The sequence below is a fragment of the Camellia sinensis genome, chromosome 4 (assembly GCF_055761805.1).
Source record: "Camellia sinensis isolate YWXY chromosome 4, ASM5576180v1, whole genome shotgun sequence".
Lineage (NCBI taxonomy): Eukaryota > Viridiplantae > Streptophyta > Magnoliopsida > Ericales > Theaceae > Camellia > Camellia sinensis.
The window spans coordinates 209,410,882-209,436,382 of NC_138964.1; the positions used below are offsets into that span (position 1 = coordinate 209,410,882).

At 36.5% G+C, this 25,501-nt stretch overlaps 2 protein-coding genes across 12 annotated transcripts in view; both read left to right on the forward strand.

Moving 5' to 3' along the window:
- The window catches only part of LOC114295560 (AUGMIN subunit 5), a 41,251-nt gene extending 22,951 nt beyond the window's left edge, over window positions 1-18,300 (forward strand). For 6 of the 11 annotated variants that reach the window (XR_014328320.1, XR_014328326.1, XR_014328323.1 and 3 more), the window contains 3 exons: window positions 16,449-16,581; window positions 17,720-17,879; window positions 17,985-18,300. Coding sequence is in view for 5 of the 11 variants with exons in the window: in XM_028239824.2 (XP_028095625.2) it covers window positions 16,449-16,581; window positions 17,720-17,848 (262 nt within the window). In the remaining 6 variants the exon portion in view is untranslated. Of the gene's footprint in view, window positions 1-3,884; window positions 4,709-16,448; window positions 16,582-17,719 lie in introns of those variants that run through there. The other 5 variants (XR_014328317.1, XR_014328319.1, XM_082867434.1 and 2 more) reach the window with 3 other exon arrangements.
- A 3,549-nt stretch (window positions 18,301-21,849) lies between these two features.
- On the forward strand, window positions 21,850-23,767 carry LOC114295559 (uncharacterized). Its single transcript, XM_028239823.2, has 2 exons — window positions 21,850-22,243; window positions 22,885-23,767. The coding sequence occupies exons 1-2, from the start codon at window positions 22,063-22,065 to the stop codon at window positions 23,574-23,576; spliced, it is 873 nt and encodes a 290-aa protein (XP_028095624.1). The 5' UTR covers window positions 21,850-22,062; the 3' UTR covers window positions 23,577-23,767.
- Window positions 23,768-25,501: the final 1,734 nt, after the last annotated feature.

The following is a 25,501-nucleotide window of genomic DNA, read 5'->3' on the forward strand; positions in this document are numbered from 1 at the left end:
GACCCATCATTCTTTTTAGCAAACAGAACGAGCGCTCCCCATGGTGAGGTACTTGGCCTAATAAATCCTTTTTCGAGCAACTCTTGCAGTTGTGTCCTTAATTCTCGTAGTTTTGCCGATGCCATACGATATAGGGCCATAGATATTAGAGTAACTCTAGGTTGTAGTTCAATACTAAAGTCTACCTCCCGAGTTGGTGGTAGTCCCGGTAATTCCTCAGAAAATACATTTGCATATTCGCGTACTACTCCCAAGAGTTCTAATTCTGCTTGGTCTTCCTCATTTAAAATCAAACTTGTTGCCCTTCTCGCAAGTTGATCGTGCCACCGTGTCCTACGTTTCGTTGAAGTCAGGGAATCTTGCCTATCTCCTTTAAACTAGAAGTGCATTCCGTCAGGTGCGTGAGCCACTACCTTCTTTTGATGGCAATTGATCACTGCTCGATGGGTGGACAACCAGTCCAAGCCCAAAATGATATTGAAGTCTGACATTTCCATGACACGAAGGTCGCAAGTCAGGCGTAGGTTCGAGACTTCCATCTCACAATCCTGACATATCAACCCTATCCGAACACACCCTTCCATAGGTGATATTACACTTATGGCAGTTTCTAAGGTTCACATACAAGTTCTAATGACTTAACACAAGCAGAGCATATAAAAGAATACGATGCATTAGTATCAAATAAAACATGGACCGAAGAATTATATAGTACTAAATTATCCTTAATTATAAACGGGTCCCCCTCATCTTCTTGTAAGGCAAAGAATTTGTCGGTTGCCTTTTGGTTGCCACTAGTCCTTGCATTTTGTGTTCCTCTACTCTTCTGGTGTTGCTGCCCGGTAGATCCCGTCTTGTTTAACTAGGGCTTCTATTCACGTACTGCTCGGGCATTTACTCCAGAACCTCCTCCTTGGTATCCTGATGGAGAGAGTTGGGGGCATTCACTCTTTTTGTGCCCCAACTGTTGACAATGAAAGCACTGGATTTGTCTTACCGGTCTTGGTTGATAACCTCCTTTCTGAATTTGTTGTTGTGGTTGTTGTGGCCATGAGTAGGGCTTTGGGGCTGTATTTTCCTTCTAGCTCCTCAGAAGTCGTATAGATGTCTGATCCCCTTTCTTCTTGTTCCAAATCCTCCTAGCATCGGCTACTTCCGTTTCAGATTCTAATGCCGTCTCCACTAACTCGGCATATAAGTAGAGTCGTTGCAGTAGAACTCTCCCCTTGATTGTAAGATCCAGCTCCTATTCAAACATTCTTGCTTTCTCTTCATCATTTGCTACATACCTAGTTGCTTAGCGGGTTAATTCGTCAAATTTTGCAACGTATTAGGTTACGGTCATATTTTCTTGCTCTAGGTTTTGGAATTCCCTAAAATTCCTTAAACTGGTTCCATGACAGGTTTGTAATGTCACGGGTAGTCTTGATTAGTTCCCACCAATGATCGGCTTCATCTTCTAGTTCGAATCCTGCCAAGGCTATTCTATCGGCATCTTCAGTTATCCTCATAGTGTCTAGCTATGAAGCATGGACACTCCAAAATTGGTGTCGTGGCGGTGTCCGACACGCGGACACGCCAGGGACGCATACGACACACGTTAGATGGCGTGTCCCTTTAATTTAATGATTTTTGGAAGGGGACACGTGTGTCCAGATATATCTGGACACGCCATGGGACGCGGCGAGGCTCTTTTTAAAATTTGTTAGATTTATTTGGGGTCAAAGTGTAATATTTAAGAAGGGGAAAAAAAAAAAAAGATGTAAAACAAATGAGAGAGTGAAGCGTCAGACCTGCAAAGACCCTCTCTCTCTCTCAGTCGAAGACCTCCGAAGTCGATTGAATTGAAGACCTCCGATCCAGTCGTCTCAATCTCTATCTCAGTCGATCTAGTCGTCTTAGACCTCCGATCTAGACGACTTCGAAGGTAAGCCCCCCCCTCTCTCTCTCTCTCTCTCTCTCTCTCTCTCTTTTTCTCTTTGCTCTGCTCTTGACTGAGTAAATTGATTTTTATTTTTATTTTTTTTATACGTTTATATATATATGTAAGACTTTTATTTTTTTTGTAATTATATGTTTATATATATGTATATATATCTAAAACTATATTTTTTTAAAAAAAAATTATAGGTTTATATATATAGTATGTAAACTTTTTTTTTTTTAATTTTTAATCATTCTAATGTTAATGTTAATTTATAATGGTTATAATTTATAGGAAAAATGTCTAGTTCAATTTCTGCCAACAACACACAATTTGCCTTTGATGCTAAAGATGATAAGCCACTGTGGAAATATGTGACTAGATTAGAAAAATCTGGTGCAAGAGGGGAGAACTATACTTGTCAATGTATTGTCGGGCTACACGTAAAGGTTCATACACTAGGGTAAGAGCCCATTTGATGCAAATTAAAAATCAAGGGATAGAAGTGTGTCCAAAAGTAACAAGTAAGGATAAAGCTGAATTTGAGAGAATAACTGCAGAAGCAGAGTTGAAATTGAAAAACTCTAGGTTGAAGAAGTCCCATTGCCTCCTCCTAGTTCAAGTGCATCATTAGGTTTATGTTTCAATGAACCAGAGGAGATTTATGGATCAAAAAGGAAAAGGTCAACTGCTATAGGGAGTGGAAGTAGTAACCTTGTTATGAAAGCATTTAACATTGGGGCTCGAGAACGATTAAATAGTGAGATAGCTAGAATGTTTTATTCAGCAAGCTTGCCATTTCATTTGGCAATAAATCCTATGTTAGTGCATTTACTTTTGCTGCAAATAACAACATACAAGGATATGTACCACTTGGGTATAACATGTTAAGAACTACATTGCTTCAAAAAGAAAGGATGAACATTGATAGATTGTTAGACCCTATTTGAGGCACATGGAGAGAGAAGGGTGTGAGTATAGTCAGTGATGAATGGAGTGATTCTCAACGAAGGCCATTAATAAATTTTATGGCCTCTACCAGAGGTGGGCCTATGTTTCTTAAAATGGTTGATTGTTCAGGGGAAACAAAGAACAAGTATTTTATTTCCAATTTGATGAAGGAAGTAATCATGGAGGTTGGGCCTAAAAATGTGGTTCAAGTCATTACAGATAATGCCCCAAATTGCAAGGCGGTGGGGCATCTAATTGAAACGCAATTTCCTGACATCTTTTGGACTTTTTGTGTTGTGCACACCCTCAATCTTGCCTTGAAGAATATTTGTGCTTCCAAGAATGTGGAAAAATAATTCAGTTGCATTTGAAGAGTGTAATTGGATTAGTGAGATTGCGGGTGATGTGATGATGATCAAGAATTTTATTTGTAATCATTCCATGAGGTTGGCAATGTACAATGAGTTTGTGAGTTTGAAGCTTCTTTCAGTTGTCGAGACATGCTTTGCTTCTTCCATTGTCATGCTTAAGAAGGTCAAATTGATAAAGCAAGGTCTCCAAACAATGGTAATCAGTGACAAATGGAGTTGTTATAGGGATGATGATATTGGTAAGGCCAAGTTTGTGAAGGATAAGTTTTTGGATGACTTTTGGTGGGATCAAGTCGACTACATACTTTCCTTTGCTGCTCCTATTTATGACATGATTAGAGTTTGTGACACCAATAGACCTTCTCTTCACTTAGTATATGACATGTGGGATACAATGATAGAAAAAGTAAAGATGGTGATATATAAGCATGAAGGAAAGCGACTAGAAGAAGAGTCTACATTCTATAATGTAGTACATTAGATTCTTGTAGGCCAGTGGAACAAGAACAACACACCACTTCATTGCTTAGCACACTCATTGAATCCAAGGTGATTACAACACAATTTACTATTTTTATTAATTTAAGTTTAATATTATTCTCTCACATTTATAATTAGTACATTTTTTTTCATTTTAGGTATTATAGTGATGTGTGGCTTCATGAGGATCCAAGTTGAGTTCCCCCACATAGGGATGATGAAGTCTGCCTTGAGAGAAAAAAGTGTTTAAAAAGGTTCTTTGATGACCCAATGGAGCGCACTAGAGCAAATTTGGAGTATGCTAAGTTCTCAACCAAAAAGGGGCCATTTGATGACATTGATTCCATTGGAGATAGATGTGATATGGATCCTCATAGTTGGTGGGTTGTTCATGGTGCATCTGCGCCCACTCTTCAATCTTTGGCTTTAAGGCTACTTGTGCAACCTTCTTCTTCGTCATGTGCTGAGAGGAATTCGAGTATATACTCTTTTATTCAAGAAGAAACAAGATGACACCCCAACGTGCAGAAGACTTGGTTTTTGTTCATAGCAACCTCCGTCTTTTATCAAGGAGAACCCCGCAATACCTTGAAGAAGAGAGCCAAGTTATGGGATATTGCGGGTGACACATTTGATTCATTTGATGATGTTGGGATGCTTGAGGTTGCAAATCTCTCACTTTATGAACCTGAGATGGAGGTTGTGTTGTTTACAGATGATGGAGGTGCAAATGAAGAAAAAGATGGTGATGCTAATGATGATGAAGACGTGCAAGAAATTGGATCTACTTGAAGCTTTGGAAGGCCAACTTCTTTTCTTTCTTTTTTTTATTCCTTCTTTTGCCTCTTATTTAGTGCTTTTGTGAAGAATATTGTTGGATGTTGAATGTTTTGCCCTTATATTTATTGTTGGATGTTGGATGTTGAATCTTTTGCCTCTCTTATATTTATTAAATTAATGTTACCATGTTAGTGTTTGTTAATTTTGATTTAAGATGAATGTAATATGAATCTACATAACACATAAAAATATATAAAAATAAAAAATAAAAATTCATTGTGTACCCCGTCGTGTCCTTGTCCCATTTTTTGGAAATTGCCGTGTCCCGTGTCCTGTGTCCGTGTCCGTGCTTTATAGGTGTTTAGCATTTTCTTTATCTGCCGAAGCCTATTTTTAGTCACTCTCGAGTCTGGTGGGGGATTTTGTTTTCTGAACTCTGAAAAGAGTCGAGTCCTCTCGTTTTGCTGATTTCTTCGTAATTGTCCTAGTTCTTCCAGAATTTGATGCACAGGATTGTTAGGGATATTGGCTTCCGCAGGTACGGATCCATGCTGATTTCTGGAACGATTTTGGTCATTGTTGCTAGTCTCTGAGTAGTCATTAGCTTTTGTATCCACCATTTTGTTCATGGTACGGGATAAGTTGATTTCTAGATTTCTAGCTGGAGGTAAATTCTTCTACTAGACTTGAAATTAAGGTTTAGTTTTCTTAGGAAGTGGCGAAATATTAAAGTAACAGTCAACAGATATAGATCAAATCATCACTTCATATATTTATAATAGGCATTAGTACAAAAGGTTTTCAGTTAAGAGTTTCATTCAGAAGGTATTACACACATTATAGTTACACAGTCACTACATATATCTTAAGGATCCCTATTATAAGTAGATCTTACAAAAGCCTAGCTTATTACCCTTAGATTAACTCTCATCCCCAAACTAGTTGAAATCTTCTTTATGATCATCATTTGCCGCGTCGATTGCCTAGCCAGGAGAACGGGGTGTATACATCGGTGAAGGGGGAATGTGCTCAGATGACACTTCGATTGGAAATGCTAGGGTTGTTTCTAGTTGCACCGGTTGTTGCTCCACCTTCATTGGCTGACTATTGTCCTGCCCATGGTAGTGAGATTTGCCACTCTTAGCTTGCATTGGGTGTCGGTGTGGTGCTTCATTTGCCAAGGCTCAGCGTGTCAAGGTGTCCATCTTCTAGTTATCCTGCTCCTTACGGATTGCGGTCTTTGTTATGCGACTCAGATACTGCAAATGGCGTTGAACCAAAGATCTCTTTTGCTCATTCGTATAGTAAAGAGTAGTTTGTCTCCACTTTCCGTGTCTCCCTGATGATCATCTCTTCAGCGGCAAATTCACATCGTTGGTGGCCATTGTTGACGGACAGGGCCCTCCTACCTTGCATGCGAAAGGCTCCCCATGTGTCGAAGGCTAATGTCGATTGTTTGATGGCTTTCCGATGACATCCTATGGTGGAGGGAAAAGTTTTTAATTGTCAGTCTCTTTTAAATAGATATAACAGTGTGATAGCAAAAATACACTAGTGTACAGAGGTAAGAGATTTTAGAGTTGCGTATTGGGTTGCGCGGGCTAAGGATTGAACTTAGGCTCTGATACCAAGTTGTGATGCCCATGCCCTAAAATCTACGCTAAGGGTTATAGTCAAGAGAAAGTCACTAATGAGTTCTATGGTCAATGACCAAATAAGATCCTAGATTACCGGATGAGTCAAATTAGCCTCCATTCTAAGTCTAGCTTTCTTAGGTAGCAAAGACTGTCCTTTTGACAGATCTTAGGAGGCATTGACACAAGGTCTCATAAGCAACATGGGAAACTATATTAGTTTTAAAAAAGACAAGCATATAATAATAAGAGAATAGATACAAAATATCCTTAGTTACAAAAGATAGTTCCATTGATATTACACCCCAAAAATAAAATTTTAGATGGACTTTACAAAAAAATAAAATCTAGCTTCTCTAGGACAACCAAAAGTCTTTGAAAGTTTTCGGCTCATCGTTTTCTACTGCAAAATCCTCTTCGGTTACCTGGCATGAAACGCCATGAGTTTTGAATGCTCAGTAAACGCACACACACCCTGTCCCTTTTTCTCAATCTAATACACAATAGTAATTACAACAATAGGGGAAAGAAACATGATATTGAAGTAAATAACAAGGGTTACAAGGTTAGTTGTTAGTAGTCTAGAAATCCCCTAAAGAGATTTCATCCTCCCAACCACAAGAATCAGACATGGATTATTCGGTGTGCCCCCTTTTTTGCTGCTTTGCAGACTGTTAAGTGTTAGGGATAGTTTGGTCTTTATGTATTATTCTTATTGGTATAAATAGTTGTGTAAGGGGGAAACCCTATGCTTTTTGAATTAAGGAATATACAGCAGCTTTCTCTCTTTCGTTCTTCTTCTTCTCCTCATCATCTATACATTCAACATAGTATCAGAGCAATATCTTCCTCGTTGAAGATGATTCCTCTCATTCTTCTGTCCTTATTCTTGTAGGTAGGCACGTCTATAGCAATAGCAAAAAAAATAATAATAATAATATCAACATGCTTGAAATTTCATGGGTATTCACCTTGTAATCTCCTTCTGATGTTTTGGTCATTCTTGATTGCTTTTTCCAATTTTTTTGATTTTTCATCAAAATTGGGTGATTTTTCGAAAATTCCTGTTTGAACCCTTTTTGTTTGGTTTTGTCCCTTCGTCTCACTTCTGTGGGAGCCGACTGGACCCCTTAAAGCGTTTACTGTCCCTGGTTTATGGTATTTTGGCCCTACCTTGGCTTTTTTCTGCGTTTTGGATGGTCTGCTTCAGTTTTTTGGGCTTGTAGGTGATCTGATTGCTGTGTTCTGGGATAATCTTGCCCTGTTTTAGCCTTAAAAGGTGAGTTGCTGTGCTGGTTCAGTGTTTTCTAGATTTCTTTGATATCCTGCTGGTGTTTCTACCCAATCTTTATCTCATCTCATGGCTGCTAACGAGGGTAAGGGCAAGGAGGAGAGTGGACTGAGTCATGATATGACTCTTGGTGATAGTCCATCTCTCCAGATTAGTCCAGTCAAGCTTAATGGTACCAATTACTTGATTTGGTCCCGCTCATGCAGTCTTGCCATTGCCGCCCGACGGTTGACAAGCTATATTACTGGTAGTACCCAGCAACCTACTGAGGATAGTGCTTTATTTGCTCAATGAATTTTTGAGAATGCTTTAGTTATGACCTGGCTCATCAATTCTATGGAGCCTACCATTAGTCGGACTTTTCTCTTGATGGGTACCGCTCACAAGATCTGGATAGTTGCCTCTCAGATGTATTCTCAACAGGGGAATGATGCACAACCCTATGAATTGCATAAGAAGATTAGGGGTTTGGATCAGAAGGATCGCTCTCTAGCAGTTTATTGTGCTGAGTTGAGTGGTTCATGGCAGGAGCTAGACTTCTACGAGAGTTTCTAGCTAGTTTGCTCCACGGATGCCACTATGTTTCAGCAAGCTGTGGAGAAGGAGCTGGTGTATGACTTTCTTGCTGGCCTGAATTTGGAGTATGATCAGATATGGGTTCAGGTGTTGGGTCGCTCTCCGTTTCCTATATTGCATGAGGCTTATGCACTGGTTTAGCAGGAGGAGAGTCGTCGTAGTGCTATGGTGCATGCTCCTGTTCCGGATTGGTCCGCGATGGTTGTCGGCCCCAAGTCACGTTATACTCTGCCTTATCAGCCTCAAGGTGGTGGTAAGGGTCCATTGGTTGATCGGGACCGGTTGAAGTGTGAGTATTGTGGGAAAGATAAACATGATAAAGAACACTGTTGGAAGTTGCATGGCCGACCTACTCGAGGCCGTGGTCGTGGTCGTGGTGTGCGTCCTCAAGCACATGTTTCTGAGACTACTGCTAGTGCCTCGGATGATACTGGTTCTATTTCCCAGGATGAGCTTCACACTCTCAGACGTTTGATGGCTCGACTTGATTCTTCATCTGCCTTAGCTCCTTCCTCTTCTGCCTCTTCCAACTTTGCCCGCACATGTATTCATGCTAGTGCACTTAGTGCCTCTTTGTCTTCTCCTTGGATCATTGATTCCGGAGCTACCGATCACATGATGGGTACTTCTAGTTTTGTCCAATTTTATTCACCTACTTCTAGGCGAGATAAGGTTAGAGTGGCTGATGGCCCTTTATCTTCTATCTTCGGCAAGGATTCTGTTCATTGCACTTCTTTACTTTCAGTAGCCTTACTACTGCTCTCAATTGCTCTGTAACCTTTTTCCGACTCATTGTGTCTTTCAGGAACTGGCTACGGGGAAAATGATTGGCAGTGGTAGAGCACAAAGTGGACTGTACTTTCTATATGCCATTCTTGCATCACTTTTGTCCTCTCAAACTTTTCAATGCACTTCAGGCTCCTTTCTTCGTCTTCTTCATCAGTGGCATCGCCATTTGGGGCATCCTTCCTTTAGCATTTTAGAGAAATTTTTTCCTTTGTTAGTTCATGATTGTCCTAGGAATAACTTTCTTTGTGATGCTTGTGAGCTTGCTAAGCATAAACGTACTTGTTATCCTTCAGTTAATAAAAGAAGTATTTTTCCTTTTATGCTTATTTATACCGATGTGTGGGGTCCTTCCCCTGTGGTTTCTATCTCTGGTTGTCGGTGGTTTGTCATATTTATTGATTGTTATTCCCGTATAACTTGGATTAATTTACTTCGTACTAAAAATGAGGTTTTCTCATGCTTCAAAAGTTTTCATAAAATGGTATCCAATCTCTTCAATACTACTATCAAAATTCTTAGGAGTAATAATGAGACTAAATATGTTGATGGAGCTTTCAAGGCATACCTCGAGGAGCATGACATTCTTTATCAGACTAGTTGTGTTGGCGCTCTTGAACAGAATGGAGTTGTTGAACATAAGAATGGCCACCTCCTTGAGGTTGCTCTCTCTCTCTTGTTTACCATGAACATTCTTAAGTCTTTTTGGGGGATGCTGTTCTTACCGCGATTTACCTTATTAACCGTATGCCCTTTAGTGTCCTCCACTTCCAAATTCCTCTTGAGCTTCTTCCTGGGACTTATCCCACTTCTTCCCTTCCACGTCGGGTTTTTGGTAGTGTCTGTTTTGTTCATCTTCAACCTCGTACTCGTGGGAAGCTTGATCCTAAGGCTGTCCGGTGTGTCTTCCTTGGTTATTCTGCTACTCAAAAGGGCTACAAATGCTATGACCCTCACACTCATAAGCTGTATGTTAGTATGGATGTCACATTCCGTGAATCTAAGTCTTTTTTTTTCTTTCTGGTCCTCTGCTATCTCATCAGGGGGAGATTGGTATCGATGAGATTGCGGATGAGATGGCATCATATCAGCATGAGTTGTCTTTTTTCCTTCCTAATCAGCGGGCTGTTATTTGTGGTGAGGGGGAGCCTAGCAGTTTTGTTGATGAGGAGTCGGATATCGGTAGTCGTTTGGACAGAGCTGATCTTAAGACTTATTCATGGTATCAGAAAGAGCAGGCTTCTCTTGTGCCACCAAGTCAATTATCATCTCCTATGCCAGTTCAACACCCAGTTTCCATTGACTCTACAGGTAATGATCCTCAACCCATTTCTTCACCTGTTGTTGATGGTCCTGTTACTGATGATTTGAGTCTTCTTATTGTTCTCAGAAAGGGGGTTAGAGCCTGTACTCAACACCCTATTTCTAAATTCGTGTCATATGTTTCGTTGTCTTCTCTGCATCGTGCCATTGTTTCTTCTCTTTCTTCTATGTGTATTCTGCAGGGTTAGAAAGAAGCCATCAATGATCCTAAGTGGAAGGTAGCTATGGTAGAAGAGATAAGCTTTGAGTAAAAATAACACATGGGAGTTGGTGTCTCTTCATAATGGGAAAAAACCAGTCGGATGTAAGTAGGTGTTCATTATTAAGCACAATGCAGATGGGACGATTGAACGGTACAAAGCAAGACTAGTGGCCAAGGGATTTACCCAAACATATGGAATAGATTATCAAGAAACTTTTGCCCAGGTAGCAAAGATGAATTCCATTCGAGCTATTCTGTCGTGTGCTGCTAATTTGGGATGGCCTCTACAGCAACTAGATGTGAAAAATGCTTTTCTTCATGGGGATTTGGAAGAGGAGGTGTATATGGATGTACCTCCAGGATTCTCATCTCAGTCTACAGTTGGAAAGGTTTGTAGATTAAAGAAGGCTTTGTGTGGTTTGAAACAATCTCCTAGAGCCTGGTTTGGTAGATTCCTAAAGGCAATGCTAGGATTTGGGTATCAGCAAAGCAATACGGATCACACCTTGTTTGTCAAACGCAATGTACATAAGGTAACAATGCTTATTGTATATGTGGATGACATAGTTGTAACAGGTAATGATGAGGAGGAGGTGACCCATCTCAAGATGTAGTTAGTCAAGGAGTTTGAGATAAAAGATCTTGGTCCATTGAGATACTTTTTTGGGATTGAAGTTGCCAGATCTGATAAAGGCATCTTCATTTCTCAAAAGAAGTACATTTTAGATCTTCTTAAGGAAACGGGCATGTTGGGCTACAGACCAGCTGATTCACCAATTGAGACTAATCATCGTCTTTGTAGTGGGGTTGGTGAGCTTGTGGAGAAGGATAGGTACCAAAGACTTGTGGGAAGACTGATATATTTCTCTCATACTCGTCCAGATATTGCCTATGTAGTTGGAATAGTGAGTCAATTTATTCATGATTCTCATGCAACTCATTTGGATGCAGTCTATCGCATTTTGAGGTACCTGAAATCTGCCCCTGGAAAAGGAATTTTGTTCTCTAATCATGGTCACTTGAGGTTGGAAGCGTTCACAGATGCAGATTGGGCAGGATCTATAGACGACTGACGCTCCACCTCCGGTTATTGTGCTTTTGGGGTCTTTTGGGAAGTGGGTTATAATCCATTTCTCAGATTATAGCCCACTTCCCTCTCTTACAAAAAGCTGATTATTATAAGCTTTTAATCAGTTTTTAACTAAAAAGTTCATTATAACCATCTTCCCAAAATAGCCTTTTGTAAGGGGAAATCTAGTCACATGGTGTGGTAAGAAGCAGGTGGTAGTTTCCAAAACTAGTGCTGAAGCTGAATATAGGGCTATGGCACAAGGAACATGTGAGCTAATGTGGCTTCAATCTTTGTTGAGTGATATAGGGCTTGATTGGAGTGATCCTATGACTTTGTATTGCGACAACAAGACTGCTATTAGTATTGTACATAATCCTGTTCAACATGACCGGATTAAGCATATTGAGATTGATAGACATTTCGGTAAGGAGAAGTTGAATAAGGGCGTGATATGTATGCTTTTTGTTAAGTCTGAAGATCAACTGGCGGATGTTTTTACTAAGGGTTTTAGTAGTAAAGTCTTTCACCCTATTTGTTGCAAGTTGGGCATGAGAGACATCTTTGCACCAACTTGAGGGGGAGTATTAAGTGTTAGGAGTAGTTTGGTCTTTATGTATTATTCTTATTAGTATAGTTGTGTGTAAAGGGGAAACCCTATGCTTTTTGAATTAAGGAATATATAGCAGCTTTCTCTCTCTCGTTCTTCTTCTTCTCCTCCTCATCATCTATACAACCAACACAGACCTTACCTTAGATGCTTACCAACGGTTACATATCGCGTAGCGCTAATCGAGGACCTCAAAAGAGATGATAAAATAAGGGTCGTGCCCATTCCCTTCTCATATCAAAACCACCTAGGGTCCGAATATAACCTCTCCGATCAAGGGTTCTGAAACCACCAATTGCCCAAGACTTTAACTTTTAAAAGAGAACACGTCTCGCTAACCAATTCAATTTAAACATAACCTCATCTCATAATAATACTCATGTGATTGAAATCCCATTAGCCACCCCATCAAGTTTCCTGTTTAGATTAATATTTTAAGTTAGTTAGGACAAACAATTGAAATAAAATTTTCATATATATAAGCATAATCAAATGACTAAAATAAAAGGTATATTATCATAACACATGCAATATCATACCAAGACATGATCATATACTAATAAGCATATTCATGAAGACGAGAGCATAGAACACCAACACAAAACTAAATTTTCAGATTCAGTACCATTTGATTAAAATCAAAAGGATCATTTTAGATTTTTCCTGAGCCTGGATTTTATCTAGTTTTCAGAACATTTTTTGAAAATGGAATAGCTTTTGTAGTTTTTTAGTTATTAAGCACTCCAGCGCTGTCCAGATTCGTTGATCGTTACGAAAATCGGATTTTCTTTCAAACCCCACTCTTTTTCAATGGAATCAATTTTCCTTGAAAGCTAACTCTTTAAGGAAGTTTTTGACATAAAATTGAGGTTCATGATATTTTCCTACATTTTTCTAGAATTTTTGAAAGTTGGCTATAAAAATTGATTTTTCATGCATAATACTCAAATTAAGAAGATTGGTGAGAAAAGAGGCTAACTAAGGGAAAGTTTTTACTTCTTTTGTGATGAAAACATACAAAATAATGTATCAATAACTCAGATTTTTAGAGTGATGGTGTGTCTTTGGAAATAATGATCAAGACAAAATATGAGTAGAAGAAGGATCAAAACTCAACTCATTAACTCTGAACATATGAACACCATTACAACACACCTGAAATATTATTTTAAACCTCTAATAACATGTATTTGAAAAAGGAAATAGAAGGAGAGATGGTGATGTGGCTTATTTGAGACTTGGTTGATTGCTAACAAAACCTTCTCTTTCTCTCCTTTCCTTCACCAAGCTCACTCTCTTGCGCTCTCTTTCCTCTCAACTGAATATGTAAGTGTGTGAGTGTGTTTTGTGCTCAAAAGTGTAGAGAGAATTGGTGCATTTGTAGAAAGCGTGAAAAGTTCGAATTGCCCTTTGGTTGGAAATGGATTAGATATTTTGGATTTAGTTTGAATTCAATGGAATATAAGATGATTATGATGCCTAATTGTGTACCAAAAGATGATCCAGTTAGGGTTAGGGCTTAACTAAACTAACTTGGTTACAAATACAAGACATATACATAATGCATTTGTACCTTGGTCAAATATTCTTTCCAAAATCAAGCAATTTGTCTCCAAAGTACATACATATATCTTCAAGGTGGTGGCCGGCCCATGTGGGGTGGATTTGAGGGGATTTTTATTTTTATTGTGTACAATTTTTATACTATTTGTAGATATTGTTGTGTATAAAAGATTTAAATAAATTTAAAGGTACTACATATATATATTTATATATAATAGTACTAACTTGGGGCTAATAAAAATGTGAGAGTTTGGCTTTAATTTATAAATTAAAACATTTATTTAAGTGTAGAATTAAATTAAATTAGGATTAGAGAATTTAATTCGGTTTAGATTTCTTGTTTCGAATAAAAACGCTATCAATCGACTAACATGATGAAAATCGAAAAAATCTAGGGTTTGAAGTGGTAAATCCATATTTAGGGAGTCATTTAATCAATATTAGGGTATTAGAAATGATTCCTAAGTTATCGAAATCGATTTAGGTTTTCGAGTTTTCGCTTCTAGGGTTAAAGTTGAAATTGTTTAGAAAATCAAGGGTCTTCATTACAATATTCCAAAAGTAAGGGGACTTTTAAGAAAATAAAATTTTCAGGGGGCCACATTATTTAGCATGTTTTCATCACAAAAGAAGTGAAAAATTTCCCTTAGTTGGTCTCTTTTCTTACCAATCTTCTTATTTTGAGTATTATGCATGAAAAATTAGTTTTTACAGCCAACTTTTGAAAATTTTAGAAAAATGTAGGAAAACGTCTTGGACCTCAGTTTTTTGTCAATAACTTAAAGAGTTAGCTTTCAAGGAAAATTGATTTCATTGAAAAAGAGTGGGCAGTTGGAAAGAAAATTTGATTTTCGTAACTGTTGACGAATCTAAATAGTGCTGGGATATTTCTTAAATAACTAAAAATCTAAAAAAGCTATTCCATTTCTGAAAAATGATTTAAAAATTAGATAAAAGTCTCTACGAACTAGAGAAAGGCCAAGCTCGGGAAAAATCTGAAATGGTCCTTTTGATTTTAATCTTTAAATGATACTAAATCTGAAAATTTAGTTTTGCATTGGTGTTCTATGCTCTCGTCATCATGAATATGCTTATTAGTATATGATCATGTCTTGGTAGGATATTGCATGTGTTATGATAATATACCTTTTATTTACTCCTTTGATGATGCTTATATCTATGAAAATTTTATTTCAATTGCTTGTGCTAACTAACTTAAAACATTAATCTAAACGGAAAACTTGATGGGATGGCTAATGGGGTTTTGATCACATGAGTATTGTTATGAGATAAGGTTATGTTAAAATTGAACTGGTTAGCGAGACGTGTTCCTTTTTGAAAGCTAAAGTCTTGCGCAAGTGGTTGTTTTGGAACCCTTGAACGGAACGGTTGTATTCTGACCCTAGGTGGTTTTAGAGTGAGGAGGGCATAGGCAAGATCCTTATTTTACCGTCTTTTTTGAGGTCCTTGGTTGGCGTTACGCGGTATGTAACCATGGGTAGTCATCTGGGGTAAGGTTTGCAAAGCAGCAAAAGAGGGGGCATACTGAATAATCCGTGTCTCATTCTTGTGGTTGGGAAGATGAAATCTTTTTTAGAGATTTCTAGACTACGAACAACTAACTTTGTAACCCTTGTTATGGACTTGAATATCATGTTTCTTTCCCCTATTATTATACTTGCTATTGTGTATTAGATTGGGAAAAAGAGGCGGGGTATGTGTGCATTTACTAGGCATTCAAAGCTCATGACGTTTAATGCCAGGTACCGAAGATGATTTTGTTGCAGAAAATGACGAGTTGGAAACTTTCGAAGACTTTTGGTTGTTCTAAAGAAGTTAAAAAAAAAAATTTGTTCTGTAAAGTCCATTTGAAATTTTATTTTTGGGGTATAATATCGATGGAATTATCTTTTGTAGCTAAGGATATTTTGTATCTATTCTCTTATTATTATATGCTTGTCTTTTTTTAAAAACCAATATAGTTCCCCACATTGCTTATGAGACCTTGCGTCAATGTCTCTTAAGATCTGTCAAAAGGGTAGCCTTGCTACTTAAAAAAGCTAGACTTAGAAGGGAGGCTAATTTGACTCTTCCGGCAATCTGGGCTTTTACTTGGTCATTGACTATAGGAGTCATTAGTGACTTTTCCTTGACTACAACCCTTAGTGTGGATTTTGGGGCGTCACAAAATGAATTGTCCAAGCTGCCTAATAATTGTCATCAATATAAAAGGAAGCTCACCGAAAATAGTATAGTTGATTACTAGAATGCTGAGTTCTAGTTATAGAAGGGGAGGCAAGGGACTGTCTAATCTGCTGCTGTACGTTGTTTAGGAAACTGTGCATTCATTAGACTGGAAGTTTTGATCTATTCTTTACATCCAATTTTGTTGTGTTTGTCTGTTAATGCCAAGGAAACTATTATCCTGTTTGGTTTAACTTTCAGAATCTTCTTTTTGATTTTTGATTTTTGTTTTTGTTGAAAAAATAGAAACTAGTTAAAAGAAAATAAATGCCAAATATTTTAAAATTTTCAAAATTTATTTTCATCAAACAAAGAGAAAATTATATGAAAATTATGAGTATTTTTCTTTTTTCCTTCACCAAACTACTTTTTATTTTTTTTGAAAAAAGAAAAGAAATCAGATTTTGAAAACCAAACCAAATATGGTGCATGTCTCTGGGGCTATTTACTTCACTGTGTGCCATCCATGTTTTTATGCTTTTCCATGTCCACTCTCTCTCTCTCTCACACACACACATGCAGAGATATGTGTGTGCATGTAACTCCAGACCCCTACACCCTGGGACATACAAATGCATAAACTTACATCGATAGGATTTTTATGTTTTTTTAGAGCTTGCTTGATGTTGATTACACTGTTGCAGGACCACAAATTACTGTTTGAATTTGGCTGCTGAACAAGAAAAAACTATTGTAGAGAAGTGGCTACCTGAACTAAAGAGTTCAATTATGAATGCTCAAAAATGCCTTGAAGATTGCAAATATGTGAGGGGTTTGGTAAGTACTATCATTTATATCGTCATGATTTATAAATTGACATCACTTATGGGCATGCTCCCATCCACTAAAGCTTTATCTAATATAGTATGCTTATGCTAGCTCTGACCTATCAAATGATTACATACTGAATATGATTTCCTTTCTTCGACCTTGGTGGGTTGGAGGAAGGATAAAATAAAAAAAAATAAAAAAAAAATGTTTGTAGTTCAGAATTGAAGATCTTTAAACCTGTTACACAACATTTGAATTAGTTGGCACACTTTATGAAAATTTACTTTGTGTAAATCTTTGCCTGTCTGACTGAAGTGGTCTGACCTTTCAGCTTTTCCCTTGGCGGGTTGCAGGATTTTCTTTTCTCTTTATAGAAATAATTTACTGTTCATGTGGAGTTTTTAGTTCATATGCCTCCCGTTATACTGGGTAGCTCCTGTGGTTGCTGGTTATAGTATAATAATTTTACTTTTAATACTTTCTGAGATTAATAGCCTGTAAGCCAAGTGGAATTTTTGTAGAGAGCGATGCATGATTCTGAAAAGTGTTGAAAAAAATTCCATAATTCAAAACAAGCGGACTGCATATTAGTTATGCTTCATCTGATTGATATAGTTTACAAAAGATACAGTTTCTTTTTTAGATGAATTGAGTTATTTGAAGTTGGAGGTCCACAATTGGGTTGTTGAGGGCCGAAATTGGCATTCATAGTATAAATGAGGAGCTTTTAAAAAATTTCATAGTGGAAGAAAACATTTTTTGAGCTCAGCATGCAGAGCAGGGATTTCACTTAGATAGCTTTTGTTGCCTGTTATTTTCACATAAAAGGAAACCAAATCTGACAAATTTTAGAACTAAAGCATATTCATTTCCCCTAAGAAAAAGTACGTTCAAATTCTAGTTACATTGCAGCGTCCTTCACTCCATATCCTTTCATCTGCAGATAATATCTGATAACATTGTTGAGCAAAAAAGGAAATTAGCTCAAGTAATTATTTGCCTATATAGAGTTGAATGGATTTCAATTGCAGTTGCTTGATGTTTTATCATTGAAATTGAGCCTTAGGTGGTGAAATTTCTGCCGTTTTTTTTTTTCTTTTTCTGTGTACTCTTCAAAGTTTCATATCATGACATTTATATGCAGCTTGATGAATGGTGGGAACAACCGGCATCAACTGTCGTTGATTGGATTAGTGTTGATGGGCAAAATGTTGCTGCTTGGCATAATCATGTAAAACAGCTTCTTGCATTTTATGATAAAGAGCTTCTGTGAATAAAAGCTTTTGAAAACTCAGATTATTGAGGTTCTCTGGAAGTAACCCCCTATTTACATCTTTTCTTTCCCACTTTCATGCCAATTTTGGATTCCATCTAAATTAGAGAATCTCAATGCACTTCATTGGCCCCAGATACATACAGATGGGAGGACACATGGCATCAACTGAGGATACATGTTACAATTTGGTTTTGGTAAAGAAGGACCGATTAAGAAATCAGGTAAGAAATCTGTTTATATAACAGCATTATGACTTTATGATTGAGGCCTGTGCAGCCACACCTTTTTTTTCTCCTCCTCTTTGTTGATTTTGTATAGATGGATCCATTCTTTGTAGAATCTTTTTGTATAATAGGTGATTGATTAGTTGCAAGATTATTATGTAATGTGAAGCTTGATTCGTGCCATTAAAGAGGCACTGTGATTTTAACTGTAGAGAGATTTGTGTTTGTACCTTGTTCCTATTCTGTGTGATTTGTTCTAATTGAGTTTGGGCAGATTCTCATCCAGCACCCTCACACCGGTTGTTGATGATTATGTTCCTTTTTGGGGGGGAATGATATTTTTTGGGGTAAATCACATTCACTTCCTTTGTAGTTTAGAGAAAATACAACTAGTCACATACTTTTAACATAATTACACTATACTTTCTTGAGGTTTTAATTTACATCACTGTTACTCTTTTATTAGTAATTCATTAGTTGTATGAATCAAAACATAAGAAAATGTATGTTTAAAGATAAAATAATTTATCCAAAAGAGAATAAATCCTAGTGAATTTATCTTTTATTTACCGAAGGTAATAAGTAACCTATATATAGAAAGAGGTCAGTGTTCATGTACATTAAAAATCTACTTTCATACATTCACTTTTAATTAATTGTGTCATAAAAAATATTCACAAGAACTATATAATATACTGAACTATTGGAAGGAAAAGAACCACAAGAATGGAAGTACAAGAAATCAACCTTGCTTAGGCCAACTGTGAGAACACAGAAAGAAAGTCGAGAGTCGAGACACTAAGGTTAGGTTTGACATCTTTTAAAAAAGTCAAAAAGTTAAAAAGTCATTATCTTATTTAAGTCACATCATTTCTCTAACACATCACTTCAAACCAAATTAATATTTCATAAGAAGTTAAAAAATGTACTTATTTAAAATATTTCAAATAACTCTTAAGAATGTTTTTGTTCTGTTCTCTGGTTGTTGATTATGATGAATGAATGAATACTATACTATAATTTTTTTCATTTTTTATTTTCATTTTATATCAAAGGTTTAGACCAGTTTGCATGTATGTCTACTAATCTCGAATTCTTGAAGTAATGATGTCTACTAAACTCAAATTCTTGAAATTAACGACCGATCAGATAACTTTTTAGTGATATGTTGGATTATCAAATTTTTACTGGCGAATTTGAATACTATGCTATCATAATCATACAATATAGGATACTTTTCGACCGACTTGAACATATGACAAAAATGAGATAATTCTTGGGACCATGGCCAATCATCCCGTGATTTTGTTGTCCCTTCCCTTGTAGATTAACATGAAGAACTTTCTGACATCTATTTGGACCACTTTAAATGTCTTGTGAAGAAGAAAAATCTCTGTACTATGAATTTGTATCAACGGCAAAAGTTTTGAAACTCAAAAATATTGAGACACAATTATATAATTGTATTCTCAATAGTAAGATGTTGTGAAAATTGTGAAAAAAATAGACATTTCGAGAAATGATTGTATGACAGAAACTATATCAACTATAAGTGAGAATTTGAAACACACAAATTTTGAGACACAATGGTACAACTGTATTCTCAACCATAAGATATTGTAAGAGTTTTGAAAAATAAAAATTTCTATGTTGGTCATAAGATTGAAAATGTATTAAAGAAAAAAAAATTAAAAATTAAAAATTAAAAATAGAGATTCATACCGTTAATGTGGGCAACATAACAACACATGCAAACACTACTTCCAATTCGGTTACTGCTCATAGTGTGATATACCTCATGAAATTTGTGGTGGTCAATAGAGTGACACAGCTCATGAATTTTGTGTCCATTAGCTATATGGGTCTCGTGAACCAATTGGGACCCAACTTCCCTACAAACAAACAAACAAACAAACAAAGCTCCATAAAAAAATAAAAATAAAAATATTTAAAAAAGATAAAAATAAAAATAAAAATAAAAAGGAGGGCAAAGCCTCTCTTTACAATAATGCTAACTGAACAAAATTGAAATATAGAAAAGAGAACATATTCAAGATGAGTTTCAGCCATACAATGTATTTTTTGTGTATTTCTTATATTTTAATTTTCTACACTTAGGCCTCGTTTGGCAAGTAGTTTTTTTAGTCAAAAAGTCAAAAACTTATATCAAAAAGTCAAAGATTCCATTTTCTCTATACTTTTTGCACATCTTTTCGTAAAAAGTCAAAAAGTCATCCCAAACATACTAGGTTTTTTTACATCATATGTTAACCAAAATGCTTAAAAGTTATTAAAAAAGTATGTTCCCAAACGAGACCTTAGTACTACTGTTATCTTTATCTACCTTTCTATTTCAACATTTTCCTTCTTTCTATGTTTGTTTTGCTCAAAGAAAAAGAAAAATAGGAGGGAACGATCAACGCGTGACAATTCTCTTTAGATGTGATAATAAGAGCCCTTACTTGTCAGGAAGGTAAGTACAAAGGGTCTACAAGGGCCCAACAACATGGTGGTACCACAAACACGAGGGATTCATAGACGTTTTGTCAATGCTAATTTGAGCTATATGTCATGTACCGACTCATTAGGGATGCGAGCTTTACACCAAGCACCTTGCAAGCGCATTAGTTTGTGAGCGGCAAGGCAGGCAGGGTAGATTTCTATCGTATCTCCTAGGTTGGTCCTTAGGCATAATGTACGAGGTATGCAGTGCCACTCGTGAAGTCAGCTTCTCGAGAGTATGGCAAGCGACCAGTTTGTGACAAGTGGTATCAGAGCCAGCTTAGGAGCACTGTGATGAGGATGGTATGTGTGACTTACACCAAGTACCTTCATTGTGGGGTCCTCACCAAGGGTGGTGTCCGCACGGGGTGGGTTTCCATGAGTAGGGGAACGAACAAGTATAGAGGCAGGGAGGGTAATGTCCTCCTGAAGAGGGCATCAGGGTCAGGGACTGGCGGTGGTAGCATGTCACGTACTGACTCACTAGGGATGCGAGTTCTACACCAAGCACCTTACAAACGTATTAATTTGTGAACGGCAAGGTAGGCAAGGTAGATTCCTATCGCATCTCCTGGGTTGGTCCTTGGGTATAATGCACGGGGTACGTAGTACCACTGCTGGAGCCAGTTTCTTTGGAAGATGATAAACACCTAGTCCGTGACATATAGCTTGATCTCAGCCCTAAAGATAGTCTCGAGGAGGATACAATGTTTTTTGTGTCTTTGGTGGCAAGGAAATGAAAAGGTCTAGAAACAGAAACCAATTACAGAACCAGATACAAATTACAATTCTCTCACAAAAAAGTAGATCTAACTTTTTTGTGGCTTCTGCGTGAATAACATGAAGAAGGCTTGTTTGGTCATCTTGTAAAAGAGTTAGAAAAGTTTTCACTTCCCTTTCCTATACAGAAACTACGGTAGCATTTGGTAGAGCTTTCTAAATATGATTTGAGAATAGGAGTTGTATTTTGAGTTTGTGAGTTTTAAAATTATGATTTAAGTGTGAAAAATTTGTTTGGTAAATGAGTTTTGAAAATTTTTTTGAATTGAGTAGAAAATTTTTGATGTGACATATGATATTTGATTCAAAAACTTACAACTCATAACTAAACACACAACTCAAAATTCTATTAAAGTTCATAATTTTTTTTTAAAAATTTGGAAAATATTTTTTGTTGAATATATAAAAATCAACATGTGCCAATTGCAAAAAATAAAAATAAAAATAAAAAAAAATAAATAAAAAAAATTGCACTGTTCCGGTTAAACGACTAGATGACCAGTTAGCCAAATTTTCACACCTTCAACCGAATTTTCAAAAGTGAGGGTAGAATTAATTTTTAAAAGCTGCAAACAAACATCACGTAAGAACCAATGACTGGAACTTTTGTTCCAAATTCTACCAAACAGAGCCTATATTGAAAGGGCTTGTGATATAAAAGCCAACCCATCTCAACCATACTTGACAGAGCTTTTCTAAAGGGATATGATGAGAAGTATCAGAATGAGTTGGTATCTGATAAATATAATTGTTCTGAGTTTTACGTTTAGTAGTCTTTCAGAGGCTCAGCATGAGAAGAAGCTTCCCTCTGCTGTTGTTGTTGGCACTGTTTACTGTGACACATGCTTCCAAGAGCATTTCTCCAAGACTAGCCACTTCATTTCAGGTTCTTTCTTACAATTCTTACCCTTTTTTTCTTATATAAAATCTTTGCTTTTAGTTTTTGGTTTTTTGTTTTTCATTTCTCCGTTTGTTTCAGCAAAAAACATTTTCTTAGTTGTAGGGGATGGTGGTAGGGTTGTGGCGGTGGTGGTAGTGGCATTCGCAGCGGCAGCAGTAGGATAGTGGTAGTGGTGTCGACAAGGCTAGTCTAGAATTGATACGCAAAATAGCTTCCTCCAAATTAGCTCATTTTTTGTTAACCACGAAAAACGTTTCCGTTGGTAACATTGGTGATAGTGATGGAGGAAGCAGTGGTACTGCTGGTGGTAGTAGGAGGTGATAGTGGCATCGGTGGTGGAGACAAAGGCTGTGGCGGTGGGTGGCAGTGCTCACAATAGCGATGGCATGGATAAGACTAGTCTAAAAAACGTTTTTTCACCTTTAAAAGAAATAAAACACTTTCCGCTCAAATTTACTCATTTTCCATGACCATAGAAAATGTTCTCTCTCATAGGAAATACCAGAAAATGCAAAAAGCATTTTCCACTGAATAAGATTGAGCGTTAAATTCTGAAAATTCGGGTTACTTTTCCGATCTAGTTCTAGTGGCCTAAAAGCTGTGCTCTCAACATATTTTGTGCTCAGGAGCATTGGTTGCAGTAGAATGCAGAGGCACAAGAAGTTCAACACCAAGTTTCCACAAGGAAGTGAAAACAAATGAGCATGGAGAATTCAAAGTTCATCTACCTTTCTCGGTTACCAAACAAGTCAAGAAAATCAAGAAATGTTCAGTAAAATTAATCAGCAGCAGTGAGCCCCATTGTGCCGTGGCATCAACATCAACTTCATCTTCACTCCATCTCAAGTCAAGAAATCAAGAAACTCACATTTTCTCAGCTGGGTTTTTCACTTTCAATCCTCCCAAACAGCCCAAATTATGTAAGGCATTCAATTCCAAGAAATACTCAACTCTATTATCAAGTGGAATGGTATCTCAGCAGCAAATTTTCAGCCCAATTCCACAAATACCCCTCATCCCTTCGCCACCACCGGCTTTTGGAATTATTCCATTGCCGCCAAATCCACTTCAACCGCCTTCAATCGTGCCACCAAACCCCCTATTGCCTCCACCGCCTTCAATTCTTCCTCCAAACCCGCTTCAACCACCGCCTTCAATATTTCCTCCTAACCCATTTCAGCCTTCGCCGCCACTTTTCCCTCCAATTTTACCACCTGTCCCGGTTTTAACTCCTCCTTCTCCACCACCTCCGGCAATCCCAATTATTCCTCTACCTCCAGGATTCCCTGGAATTCCACCGGCCTCTCCCTTGCCTTGATTAAACACACATCTTTATATCAATGAATAATTCTCCAATAATAATGGTTCCGTTTTGTTGTTTTTTTTTTTTTTGAAAATTGTTTTGGATATGATAATGTGTTGATCAAGTGGGACTACGTGTAATTCAGTGGTGTCACACCACTGAACTTTCAAGTTTGGTTTAAATATATATGAAATTTTATTTAGTAATTCTCGATTTTAACAAAATGACCCCAGTATTTGGAGTTATTCATTGTTAATGGTGTCAATTTTAACAAAATGACCCCAGTAAATCTAGATAAGTATCACATATATTTGGAACTATTCATTGTTTAGTGGTGTCAATTTTAGTTCAGTGTTCGTTTATTCATTTGCTCCATCAATACTTTATTCTCTAACAACCATTGTTGCATTGCCTTTGATACATTTCTTCATTTGTTCTCTCTCTCCCTCTGAATGACCTCACTGAGAGGAATTCCTGGCTACGCCACTGTTGATGGAGATGAATGGATTCGGTGTTTGTTGAATGTGTAATGTGAATTTTATCAATGAAAAGTTGTGGATGCAGCATTATTGTGCTTATAAACCAAAGTGTTTTGCTTTGACACTATTTAGATTGTAATGAAACAACAATATTTTGGAAACATTGCATAAGATAGTTATGTGTTAAATTTTCATAATTGATTTAGAAGTTTCTTTGAGGTTAATTAGTATTGGTTGGTTTTCTTTGTCTTGATATACAACAGCAATGCTTCAGCCAGATTGTGACCTAAACAAATCAAGAATTAGCTTGGTTAATGAAACATTTATTTACCACAATTTATTCTAATTTGAGTATCACCGTTGTGCGAGACACGGCCTTCTTCTATTCTCTCCCCATTGAATTTTAAATTTAAAAAAACAAAAAAAAAAATGCTTAAATAGTAGAACTTGTGCAATAAAGTGCCTTTGTTGTGTATACCAAGTTGCAAATTGAGTCTTGGGAAAACCAAATTTTATATGAATAGAACTTTTATTTTATTTTATTTTTGGTGTTCACATAAGAATTCAATACAATATTAATTAATATCATCTAATAAAATTTATATGGTGTTACCATTTAAAATTTAAGGAGCATTTACACACAAATCCTAATTTATAAACTTATATTTCATTAAATTCTAATTAAGATTTTTTTGACATTTAAGTCCCATTAAATTTTTAATAGTCATAATTGCCCTTCAAACAATGATTATTTATCATTTACGATTATCTATAAAAAAACATGATGATTTGACATTTATTTTGATTTTCAAAACTTAAAAATATCAACTTTCAAATTGGAAAAACTAAAAAAAAAAAAAAAATGTGTAAAAAAAAACAACTATTTTTTTTTGAAAAATTTGAATTTTTTTTTGTGCAAAACTAACAATTTTGTGCCTATAAAGGAGTATGATGATGGAATATCGATGTGCAAAATTTTTTTAAAAAAAAAAACTTTAAAAATGGAAAAAATGATAAATTTTTCAGTTTTAAAATTGAAAAAAAACTGTTAATGTTCTCAGTTTTATTGGATAGTTGAATCAAACCAATAAGTAGAAGGACAAAAACGTTTAATATCATGTTCTATTTTTTTTATTATCAGTTAGTGAAACAATTATCTGGAATATTATTATGCAAAATTAATAAGGAAAATTTACCCATAAGTCCTAGTTTCTGAAAAGTTGAACCATTTAGTCCTAAAAGTTTTCTTATGCTCCATTTAGTCCCATTTGCACATCAATCTAATGTTCGAAACATTAATTTGATGTTCGAAACATTAATCTGATGTTCGAAATCTAATGTTCGAAACATTAATCTGATGTTTGAAACATTGTAATGGGAACTTTCAGTCTATAAGAAAATTTTTAAGACTAAACAGTGTATAAGTTATTAATTTGGGATTTATTGGTGCATCCCCCAATT